General features: G+C 39.0%; 1 protein-coding gene across 2 annotated transcripts in view; it reads right to left on the bottom strand.

The window, feature by feature from the left end:
* robo3 (roundabout, axon guidance receptor, homolog 3 (Drosophila)) overlaps nt 1-9,834 on the bottom strand; it is a 213,644-nt gene extending 203,810 nt beyond the window's left edge. For both annotated transcript variants that reach the window (XM_055148486.1, XM_055148487.1), the window contains exon 1: nt 9,308-9,834. In XM_055148486.1, the coding sequence (XP_055004461.1) occupies nt 9,308-9,374 (67 nt within the window). In that variant the 5' untranslated portion in view covers nt 9,375-9,834. The remainder of the gene's footprint in view (nt 1-9,307) is intronic.
* Between the last annotated feature and the right edge of the window lie 2,649 nt (nt 9,835-12,483).

The raw sequence follows: 12,483 nt of genomic DNA, 5'->3' as shown, positions 1-12,483 counted from the left end.
AATAGCCCGGAAAATACGGTATTGTTATTATTCAACTTTGGAGGGCCGGATTAAAAAGAGTAAAGGGCCGCATATGGCCCTCGGGCCTTAGTTTGCCCACCCCTGGTCTATGTGGTCTTCCGCTTATTCTGATAAAGCCCAGGATCATTTAAAGCAATTCAAAGATTTATTTCATTTCATTTTTCATCTTCGATCCCTGCTTAAATGAGTATCTAGTTTCGATTCTAGTTTTAGCATTAATTAGTATCCGATTTCCGATACCTCTGACAACCCTACTTTGAACATAATCTTGTTATTAGAACATAAAACAGATCCAACCACAATTAGATTTTTTCCCAAATCGCTCAATCCCAGTGTTTATTTTCCTCCGCCCTGCCTGTGGATAGCGATTTACTTTCAGAGCAGATGAAGTTTGGAGAAATACACCAAAGCAAAAGTGACAAGGCATGTTTTTTCATCCTCCACAGCTGAACACACAAATAGCTTGTTAATAATGCACCATGAGGAGAAGGCAGGCTGTTTATGTAATGAATATTCAAGGACTGTAAAATTCTGTTATCACGGTAACGCATGGCTAACCGCGCCACGGCTAGCGAGAATCCAGCTGCCACAATTTTCATTACGAATAAAAAGTTATTGCTAATTTTAGCTGTCAGGAAAGCTTAGAAAAGGAGAGGGAATATAGAAGAGCAATTTCAGGATGTGATTATTGGTGTGATGGCAGGGAGAGGATGTTAAGGCGAGCGCACAGACTTTTGAAGCTTTATTTTTCGTTATAGTGTCGGATATATGAGTATTTTTTTATGTTTTGCTAATTAATCTTCATTTGGTGGGGTAGTACCTGCAGTAAATAAATACTTATCATAATTTTACATCAGCTAATTGGGAATTTGTGGGAAAAAAGTGAGAAGAGAGAAGAAAAGTGCAAAAATACAGGAAGTAGCGAAGAGTTAAAACAGAATACGTCTATATGTCATCAATAGGGGTGTGCAAAAATATTGAAATATCAATATATCATATCGTTCAATGTGATGATACAATATTGATATCCTGGACTGTTAATGAATCAATATATCGCAAGTATTTTTTGGAAAATTTTACTAAATAATTTTGTTACAGCGCTACAGTTTTGTTGTTTGCTCAGAGAAGTTAAACTAATTTATGAAACACATTTGACATCTTCACTGTTTTGATGCTTAAAATGTGCAAGTTTCATATTAACTTTGCGCAAGAAGTGATTTAACAAAGACTTACTGAATCGTTTTGAAATATATCATATCGAATCGAAGGCGCACTGTATCAAGGTATGTATCGTATCGTGGCCTATGTATTGAGGTATACATATTATCGGCAACTTCTTAATGATACTCAGCCCTAGTCATCAACAATGAAAATTCCATTTCAGTGCAGAAACTACTTAGCAAGGAAGACATTTTTGGCAGTTTAATCTCTCGTTTAACTAAATCAGGGGTGTCCAAACTTTTTTCATCAAGGGCCAAACATCTAAACACAAATGAGGGCTGATCGAGGGCCGTAGACTGATGCTCAATACCGTGAATAATTGACATATGTGCATGTTTAACACGTTAGAATGATCAGTCCTTTATTTACACTAAGATCCTCAAAACCACACACTAAATATTAAGTATTGGCTTTATCAAGGTAGAACTTCAAAGCCAATTTGAGCCAATTTGAGCCAATTCTCCTGAAAGCCTGAGGGTCAAGAAAAATTTGTCTGAGGGCCACATTTAGTTTGGACATGCCTGAACTAAATAAAGGAGCTGTCATTTATTTTTAAGAGTCAAATCATGACTATTGTGTAATTTTGACAATATCTCCACGAAGTAAAATGATAAACGTCACCAAAAAATTTAGAAACTGTGCAAGGTTTTTAGTAAAATCTTAAATATAGTGATGTTAACTGTGTTTTGGTGAAATTAGTAGTCTTATCTGTCGTGTACACTTTAGCGTAATTCAAAGTGACTTGTAATTAAATGGCCTTCTCTGGTCTACTGTAGTGGAACATATCAAAGGCGAGTCAGCTATCGACAGGCTAATTGAAGTGTGAGGAGCAGATGGGCAGCCAGGTGGAGGACTAAAGCTGGTTGTTTTTAAATAAAATGACTACAAAGCGGCTCTTTGTAGTTCCCAAGTACAAAAAGGTGTTTTCAAAATGCCAGTTGCACAAGCTCCGTGATGTTTTTAAATGACCGATCGAGCCTCGGTGAGTCACCTTGGCGGTCACGTAAACAAAGCTGTAATGACTCCACGTTTGAGAGTCTGAGCATAGGATAGACTCGTAATGTGCTTGTTACATTTTACGCTAGATCAAAAGATTAGCTAACTCTGAACGCTTCAAACATCCAAGTCAAGGAGATTTTGCACACTGGGGAAAGGATTTGGCTCAGATCTCAAAGGGTCATTTTACCCAAAGGACTTGAGAGGCGCTTTTGTTACCAGATATCTTTAAGCTTACTCCCAAGATTTCTGCGGGTTTTCAACAGCCTTCACACAAAATAAAGAAGAAATGGACGTCTGAAAGAATGGGGCTTGGAAAGTAACCCTAATAGTCCAAGCCAAGCTAATAAAGACTAGGTAGTGCTGTCAGGATGTTTGAATTGGCCAATCACTCAAAGCAATCTATGCTGGAGCCCACCACGCACGGAGGGATCCGAGAATGCCTCATCTGAGCAGACACGACCACAAGCTAACAACACAAGAGACTTTGAATTATAGCTGGGCAGGGCTGTCAAAAGTACCAAAAATCAAATATTTAATCGAGATTCAAACTAGTATCGAAACTAGATACTCATTTGAGAAGGTATCGGAAAAAAAGTCACATTTGCAACCATTCATGAATAGCTTTAGACTGAGCTTGCGCTTTATCAGAACAAATATATAAGACCACATGGACTAGGAGTGCGCAAAAATCTTGAAATATCGATATATCGTATTGTTTAATGTGATGATGCAGTATTGATACCATGGGTTGCTGTATCGATATATCACCAAGCGTATTTTTTGGTATATTTTAGTTTTGTAGTTTTTTTTAGAGGAAGGAAACTCGTTTATGCAACACATTTGATATTTTCACTGTTTTTATGATGCCATGTTTCATTTCATTTCATTAATTCTGCACAAGAAATGGTTTAACAAAGACTTTTAGTACCACAGCCATGATTTAATCTATTTTTTACTGAACCGTATTAAAATCGTTTAACTTCTTGGGTTCTTTTTAAAGACAAAACAGTAAAGCGTATTTATCTTGTACTTTACTTTTACTGTATTGTCTTTAAAAAGAACCCAAGAAGTAAAAGTACATAAGAGGACAAAATGACATCTTTGGTGTATTGAAATTGATTTGAATCATATCGAATCAAAAGCTCACTGTAAGATATGTATTGTATTTGACCCTAACATGGACTAATATACGCCCATGGACCACGATGGAACCTACCTTTACCATTGAGGGATTACACAGACATAAGACCACATGATAATATAAAAATAATGATTATTATTTAATGCTGAAATGTCTAAAGAGTGTTTTTTATTATCATTGTGGTATCGGAATCAGTATTGAGTATCAAGTCTATTCCTTAATATCAAAATCAAGTCTATTGAGGAACATGGGGACGATATGAAATTTGTAACATCATAGTATACAGTAATTGTCTGCCTCCCCTTGCACATAAAAGAAAAAAAACAGCAGAGTGGCTAATTTCTTAGACCTAGAGCAACTTTAGCACTGATTGTAGAGGCTCAGCAAAGGCTAAAACACTAAATAATAAATTGACAATAAAAAGTGAGGTGATGCAGAACGTAAAGCTATAACGTAAATAGCCTGAAACAAATAAGTACAAATATTATAAAAGCTGCCACTGTTAAGCAGAATTAGCCTTTTATGGTGCGATAAAACTTTTAAGGTACACTTTATTGTCCTGTATAGGGAAATCATTTCAGATATCGTCCTACCTTACTTTGAAAAACCTATGCTGGACCCCAGTATCCTTCGAATACCTCATCTAAGCAGACACGACCACAAGCTAACCAAATAAAAAAAAGGAAAGACTTTGAACATTGAAACAGTTAGATAATTGTACTATAGACCAGCCACATAACGCCCCACTGCACTTCCCTCCCTGCAGGAAATCGACTTGCACACTCAAGACTGTAATTACAGTGTGGCTATGAGGGTTTGGTGCGAGCTATTTGATCTGGTTAGTGCTCTGTTTGGTTAAAAAGAGAAAGAGGGGAGGGGGCTGGAGGTCCACGAGACAACAGCGTAACTGTCTGTGGTTGGCCCTTGCTCTGTGTGGTGGAGGAGCTGAGCAAACACATGGCCGCTGTCGACAGTCGTTCAACGCACTGAGAAGAAATGCTGTTGATGGAGGGTGACAAAGACGACGGGCAATGGAAGCAGATAGAAGCAGGGGGAGAGGTGTCGCGTTACTGACCAAACAGACTGAGGAGATGGGGAGATGAGGAGGAGAAAGAGAAGGGGTCGCTGAAATGCAACCCCAGACACACAGGATGGACTTGTGGAAAGGAGATAAGTAGGACGGAAGTGGGGCTGTAGTTCTTTCAGTAGTTTCATCTGACCAAAATTTTTATTAGTCAATTAATTGTTTTATTTGTAATATAAGGATTTACATGGAAAAACAGCAGAAAGAAGTTTGGGAGTTACTTCAAGGTTTTGTGTTTTTTGGTATTTATTGATCACGGTGGGTCAAATCATTATAATGATTATTTTGGTCAGTATTAATGATTATTTTTAAGTTACTCGATGCATTTATTCAGCATTTCTCTCTCTCAAAAAGCGCTTTGTTATTGATAATTTATGCAAAACTTTCAAACTGTAAATAAATATAGGCTACAAATATGTACTTTAGAGCAGTTTTGCAATGTATCAAACATAAAATTAATAAAATGTACTTTGAACATGAAATAAGGCATAGAAAAACATAAATGTATCCAAAATAAACTATATATCCAGCCGTTCGACAATCTCTACATTTAAAAAATAAAATACACATTGATATTTAAAAAATCCCAAAATAAACTTTGTTAAGCTTTAAATCACTTCTTCACTTTGGAGATCGTTTGACACACAAATTGAAATCGCAATAAATAAATAAAAAAGTGATTATTTGCACAAGCCTTAGCAGTGGAGGTGTTCTACATGTATCTCTGTTGGCGAAATGTTGACACAAAGTAAAAACATTTTTAAGATTATCTGAAAACTCAAGAAAAAAAAAAAACACAAAATGGATTTAAGCGGCACATTTTCAGGAGCCTGTGATGGATACGAGCGCTCATGGTCCCGTTCAGGCGTTTGATTTTCCACAAAAAGGTGAGAGTGACTAACCAAAAAACTGTTGGCGTATTTTTATGTGTTTAACAGCACGAATCACCTCACCTGTTGTAATTCCAACCAAGTCAGCTATTTCTGGTTAGATTGTGTTAAAATAAAGCTCGGATTGAGTCTAATTTGAGTCACAAAGCTTCTAACAGAGCAGTGCTTTCAGTTAGCAACCAAATATCGCATTTTCTTCTCATTTACGGTCATAGCGGCTGCACAGGAGGGGCCCCAGACTTGTGAAAAGATGTATGGAAGTATGGCATCCAGGATTATGAGATCGTCTTACTCAAACTGAAAGGTTGACTGGGCTGCCTGGCTATTTATGCAGTGACATCTATACTGTGCTGATTGGGGGGCCAGTCAGTCACCGTAGATCTGATGGATAGGGGTAACTAAAGTGGCAACAGAATGCAGTCTTGTGTCTTTCTAACAAGTTTGATTGACATGAGGTATTTTTTCCATGACCTCAACTTCGACAGGCAGTTTCTGTGTTAAAAATGCACCACGAATGTACACTGTCCATCCACTTTTTTATTCACTTTAACTTTATCTTTCGTTACACAAGTAGACAATTGCCAACTTGACTAAAATTCAAGGTGCACTTTTCGATTAGGGGTCTATTATCTTCTTGTTTCTATGGTTATGTCATTTCTCTGCTTATAATGTTCCACAATATGACATTAAACAGGAGGTTTTATTGCTCAAAAACACCTTGAAAAACAAACTTTCTGACAGAGCAGGGTTGCCTTGCCACAGATCTGACTTGTAACTCAATCTGTTTTGGTTTCCATGAAGATAGAAAGGTTTAATGCCATACTGTGGAACATTCCAGATGAAACAATAACATATTCATGAAGAAAAGCATTTGACAGATAAGTTTCACAATGCACCTTTAAGTAAATAATGGAATAAACTTAAAATTAGGCAATGGAAATTAATACATTTTGAAGATGACTGCCAACTTGACTAAAATGAAAGGTGCACTTTTCGATTAGGAGTCCGTTATCTTCTTGTTTCTATGGTTACGTCATTGTTCTGCTTATAATGTTCCACAATATGACATTAAACAGTTCTGCCTTACATTTATTCAATTACAGGAGGTTTTATTGCTCAAAAATACCTAGAAAAACAGGCATTCTGACCGAGCAGGGTTGCCTCCCCACAGATCTGTCTTGTAATGTGGTCTGGTTTGGTTTCCATGAAGATAGAAAGGTTTAATGCCATACTGTGGAACATTCCAGACAAAGCAATAACATATTTATGAAGAAAAGCATTTGACAGACAAGTTACACGATGCACCTTTAAGTAAATAATGGAATAAACTTAAAATTAAACCATGTACTAAGAAGAACAAGGAAGGATTTTTGTCAATTTTGTCAGCTATGTTGAAAATCTACTGTAAATAATATCAAAGCGGCAACACTTTTCTTCATTTAGGTCAAATTTAACGTAACAGACATATTCACTTTCACTATCGAATCAAGCAATCGGTTAATCAATTTGCAAACAAACCATAAATTTCCGTCATAATCTTCAGAAATCAAACACGGATTAGATCTTTTTTAGTTCTTCAGATGCACTAGACTTGATTTAAGAAAACTTCTACGAGTGCCATTAGCTCTAAGACGCTATCTCCTCAGCATCTCCAGTTTAGTTACAAGAGCAAAAATTTTCTTCAGAGAAAATATTTCTCTTGAGAGATTTTTATCAACGGTGTTAAATATAGCATGACACTGTGGAAACTCGGTATCACCTCTCCGATCTGCAAATCTGACAGTTTAACAAGACTCCACTGTTCACGCTAATTACAGGTGACAAGTTTTATCGTGAAACAACTGCAACTTTGAAGAAAAAAAATGAAAACGAGCTTCCTGGCTTACTTAAAGGTGCATTGTGAAACTTTTGTGGTAGAGGGTTCATCACCAGCTTCTCTACATGAAGATATTGCCTCCGTAATTATGTTTCACAGTATGGAGACACCACAGGGCCAAGTTACATGTCAGATCTATGAAGAGACAAGTCCACTCATAGTAAAAATGCAAGCTTTTAAGTCAGTAAAAACTAATATTTTTGAGTAAACATAAGATGAATATGTTTAATTCCAGAAACGTTACACAGTGCACCTTTAAGTGACTACTACGGACTAGTTTGAAATCCATTTTTTGTTTTTTTTGCAGTCTCTATGGAGCATCTGGACTCGGCGAAGGAAGACAGTCACAGATGCTAAGTTCATGTGCTACTGCTTCATAGCCACTGTTTACAGGCTCATATAAAAAACATAGCCCAACCCTGAACAACCAGGCTGTCACACGCTATAAAATCATCCAATACTGAGAAAAACAACGAAAATATCTCGAAAAAAAGAACCTACTTGTACAGCTCAGTTGCTTTGCTTGTTAGACACAGGGGATACACAGGTACAGTGACATGGAGCCTATGGCAAACTGGTAGCAATTTCCAATGCTACACAAGTGTGATTTATAGACGCACCATTGGGTCTCATTTGTGGTGAGTCGTGCTAGAAGCAAAACTCATACTTAAGTGGCGGGCTTGTTTCTGTTCTCACCAGTAAATTAAGGAACTATAGTCACCAAAGTCTTTAATTAGCAGCCATAAAAACTAATTAAACGCCTTGGCCATTTTGTTTTGTCTATCCTGGGATTTCAGACTATATTCAAGGGAAGAATTGTCAGTTTATATCTTTATCTTCTGTGGTGCTTATTATGCAACAGCCTACTCCAAAACAAAGCTACATTCAAGTACAATTAGATGGAAATGGAACAACAGTGTGTCACCCCTTGCATAAAGCTTTTATCTCCAAATGCATTATAATGGAGAGGCATGCATTTTTAAGCAATGAGATGGGAGAACTGCAAAACCCCCCCCCCCCCCCAATCTGGCAACCAGCGTGCCACCCATGCAGGACTATTTACAAATGCATAGAAGAGAAGGGGATTGAACGTGTCCTGCTGCTAGAGCCGTTCTTTAAAGTGCCCATATTACGCTATTTTCAGGTCTATGTTATAATGTTGCTTCCTCATCACAAACTGGAATTGTGTTTTGTTTTATTTGCAAATGTTTAATGCAGAAAGGAGTTCTTCTCTGCAACACAAAACACTCTGATGCGATGCTTTAATGCAGGAAGTGCTCCACTGTACCTTCACAACATACCTCCACTGGAAAAATTCGGACCATTTCATTTTTGGGGGTCCCTGCTGAACTAAAGGCAAAAGATACAACTTGAAAACTACCACTTCATGAAATCTGAAGGTGGAACAGAGCATTCTGAGCTTTGGAGATGCAGACAGACTAATAATAAGGGTTACTCAAACATGTGTGAATGAAACAAAGCACAACTCCAGGTGTATTTTGAGGAGGTACCAGCATTATAACATGGTTTAGATCTCACAAGAGTCAAATCAAATTTGTGTACTATAGGACCTTGAATGAGCACGTGAGGATGTGGACCATATCTCACTAATGGGCTTAATAATAGAGATAAATGACTAGAGTTTCTATCACAAACAGTGTCCATTTTCTGCTGCAACACCAGGGGAAGTGAGGTCCCTTGGGCAAGGCACGTCCAGAGGAGGCACACATGGAGCCTTTACGATTAAGTGGCCTTTAAATGACATCATCCAAGACGGGGGATTAGTCATTTTGGCTTAATGTGGAGGTCTAGGCTACCCCCCTTAGTTGTGGTACCTCCAGTCATAGGAGATTTAAAGGGAGGAAGTGGGGAGACGGTCTAAATGGAAAAACGCTTAATAAGTGCGGTATTTTGAAAATGTCCATCCTGAAACGCTACCCTAAACCCTTTGAACCCCCCGGGAGTTGGGAAGTCACTCACTCAAATCATCTGCAGGAGCCCCATCTGTACAAACATCACCCCGAAGCAAGGCAAAGCGAGTCCCCACACTGCAAGCACCGCTCTACTAAACTTACCATACGCCAAAGTTTGTAGCGCGCAAAAACCCAGAAGGACGACCAAGGCTGAACGGTACTCCATCATAAACCAGTCCGATTGATCATAAGTAGACGAGGCGGGCCACGGTCTATTCCTAAAAATCTGTCCCACGAGCCGACCAGCAGCGCAAGGGGTAGGAAATCCAAAACAAGCAAGCTACGAGGGGAAAATCACCGCTACCAACTCCGTCTGCAGCGATCCCATGCGCCGTAGTTCTTAAAATAAACTCGCCAACATCCCTTTTGGTAACTTTTCCTCCAGAGGTTTAGTCCGGCGGGGAGTGCGTGTTGCGCAAGCCGCGAGAGGTGAATGGAGAAGCGGCTCCGAGCGCAGGCAGCGTCCCGTTTCTTTGGGGTTTTATCAGAGAGTGATGAAAGAAAAACGTGCCCAGTGGCGTCTCCGCGCTGTAAATATGTCCCAAAGTAGCTAAAAGCGTGCGTAATGTGTTTTCCTGTCCGTTATAGACTCGTTTCCATGTCTCCCTTCAGCACGCTCTGCTCTCCGCCGCTGCGCTACACACTACTGGCACCGACGCACGAGAGCCAGGCAGCAGCAGCACGAGCCACAACACACACAGAGCGCGAGGCAACAGATCCATACTGCACTTCCGGTCACGGCTTCAGCATAAAACCTCTGGAAGCGTGAGTATTGTAAAGAAAAGCTGTTTTAAAGTGACAGAAATACTCCTTTGTGCGTATTGTGGAGTATAGTTTTGTGTGAACCAATACAATGAGATAAATACGCGCGCTAATATGATGAGGCTACATACATTCAGCTCTACAAACACATTTTCAGCCTTATTTAATACCCCACAGATCAATTTCATATAGGATACATTCAGACATATAATCAAATTGGATTCATGTTAGTATCACAACCAAACAATGACCCCCTTTTTGCTAAATGTATTTACTGATAGTACAAGTGTCACAGCGTAAACCTCCTCCACTAAACATTTTATTTTGAAGGGTCCCATCCCATTCTTCTGTCTCCCCCAATTTAAATTTTTGCACCTTCACCGTCCCAGCGGTGCTCTTAAAGGGCCAGTGCGTTTACTAGGCTTTGTGCCTTAAAAGCACTTTTGATTCATGGGAGTTTAGCTACGCTCTGGGTTTACAAGTCTATTAAAGCACAAACCAATAATGTGTCTGAAAATATGCAAATGTTTAACCTTTTTATGGACATGTAATGAAATAACTGTCCTTGGCAATGCTCATTTTTCAGATCCATAAGTTTAATAATCAATAGAAACAATAAACATATTTGTACTACCTACACTGTTGTGCACATGCTTGTCATTATGCTGAGTTCACTCTATAGTCTGATTCCTACAGACTCTCCTTGGATTAAATTCATTCGTAAATATCCCTTTTACTGAAGTCCCACTGCACACTGTGGAGCAAATGTCAACATTTATGTTACAGCTGCGATCACAGACAGATGAAGGATTTGGCAGCGTTTGGATCCACATGCAAATGTGTGTTACATGTGAGAGCTTTGATCCTGAGCGGCAGTGCTATGTATACAAATCAGGAGATGGGAAGAGTCAGAGCCAGAGACACAAACAAACCCACTGATAAAATGTCGAGGCTCTGGCACTGTGCTCCTGATGGAGAGAGAAAAGCAATATTACACATGCCACGAGACAGCGCCAACTGCAGCAAAGAGAAACACCGTCAACTGCAGCGATGAGAGCTGACGGTCTAAGAGCCACAATCCTGCAATGGAGCAATAAGAGCCATTGACCAAAGCTGCAGAGCTGAATAAATATGAGGGGTCAGTGTAAACACACAGCTCTGACATTTAGAGAAATGCATTGTGCTCTTACAGAGGTGGATACAGAGGTGAGCTCTGACAGCGGAGATGCCCTCACAGCCTCAGAGCCAAATGGGAAATTTTCAAAGGCTCCTATCTTCTGATCTATGTTATGATGTAGCTTCCTCATCAAGTTATGTTTTGTTTCATTCACCCGTTTCACTCACAAATGCTGATTAGGCTGAGTTCTTCAAATAGAAAACACTCTGTTCCACCTTGTGATGTCATGAGGAAATACAGAAAGCAGAGGTAGAACCAAGTCTTCGTTTTGCAAGTCTCAAGTCTTTAACCTCAAGTCCGAGTCAAGACCCAAGTAAAATACAGGCAAGTCCAAGTCGAGTCTCGAGTTAATGGCCCATAAGTCCATGTCAAGTCCAAGTCGTCTGCTTTGAGCTTCAAGTCATTTCAAGTCTTTAAACCAAAGTACCAAATATAGATATAGATTTTTGCAATTTATATGACTTTTGAGATAAATTGTACTTAAATCATAGTATATTTATATCAGTATATTATCAGTATTTATAGAGTATATAAGAGTTACAGAAATGAATTTAGTTAATTTTTCATTTTTAAATGTTTTGACAAGATCTTGATCAGAATAGAAAGAATTCAGATATAAAAGTGCTTCTCAAGTCACAGGCCTCAAGTCCAATTCAAGTCCCAAGTCTCAGCCCATTTAATTTTATAGTGACTCAAATCTGACTCGAGTCCAAGTTACGACTTGCGAGTCCCCATCTTTGGCTGGAGTAATTCTATACAACTTCACTTGAATTATTTGGATAATATAAATAAATATCTGCCAATCCCTACTTGAAGACAACTGCTCCATAACATCACAAGGTGGAATAGAGCATTTTGAGCTTTGGAGATGTACACAGACTATTATTAAACAGATATGTACAAATGAAACCAAACACAAGTCCAGGTATGTTTTTGATGAGGCAACAATATTCTAACATGGCTAAAATCTCACAGTAATACAGTTTGTGTAACATAGGCCCTTTAAGGCAACCACCACTGATAACACCACACTTAAACAGCCCATGCCATGTTTTATGCATGTACACATTTAATTTAATTGCAGAATCTGATTAATTGAGCATCGCTGTGTGATTGAATAAAACATGATGGGGCCCAACGCTAAATGCATTTCCGCTCGCCTGTGACGGATGCAGCTACTTTGGGCCTTCGTCAAACGTTTGGGGGGAGCTGTCACACGAATCAAGCACTCCATGAATTTCCAGTAATTATCCACATTAGGTAGTGAATTACAATGACAGCACATCAGAGACGCTGGGCCCGCCGCGCGCACTGGCATCTGAGCTATACATCATAGAAT

The sequence above is a fragment of the Boleophthalmus pectinirostris genome, unplaced genomic scaffold, assembly GCF_026225935.1.
Source record: "Boleophthalmus pectinirostris isolate CB_2022bp ecotype Guang Dong unplaced genomic scaffold, ASM2622593v1 HiC_scaffold_12, whole genome shotgun sequence".
NCBI classification, from domain to species: Eukaryota; Metazoa; Chordata; class Actinopteri; order Gobiiformes; family Gobiidae; genus Boleophthalmus; species Boleophthalmus pectinirostris.
This window is presented reverse-complemented; position numbering and strand designations above follow the sequence as displayed.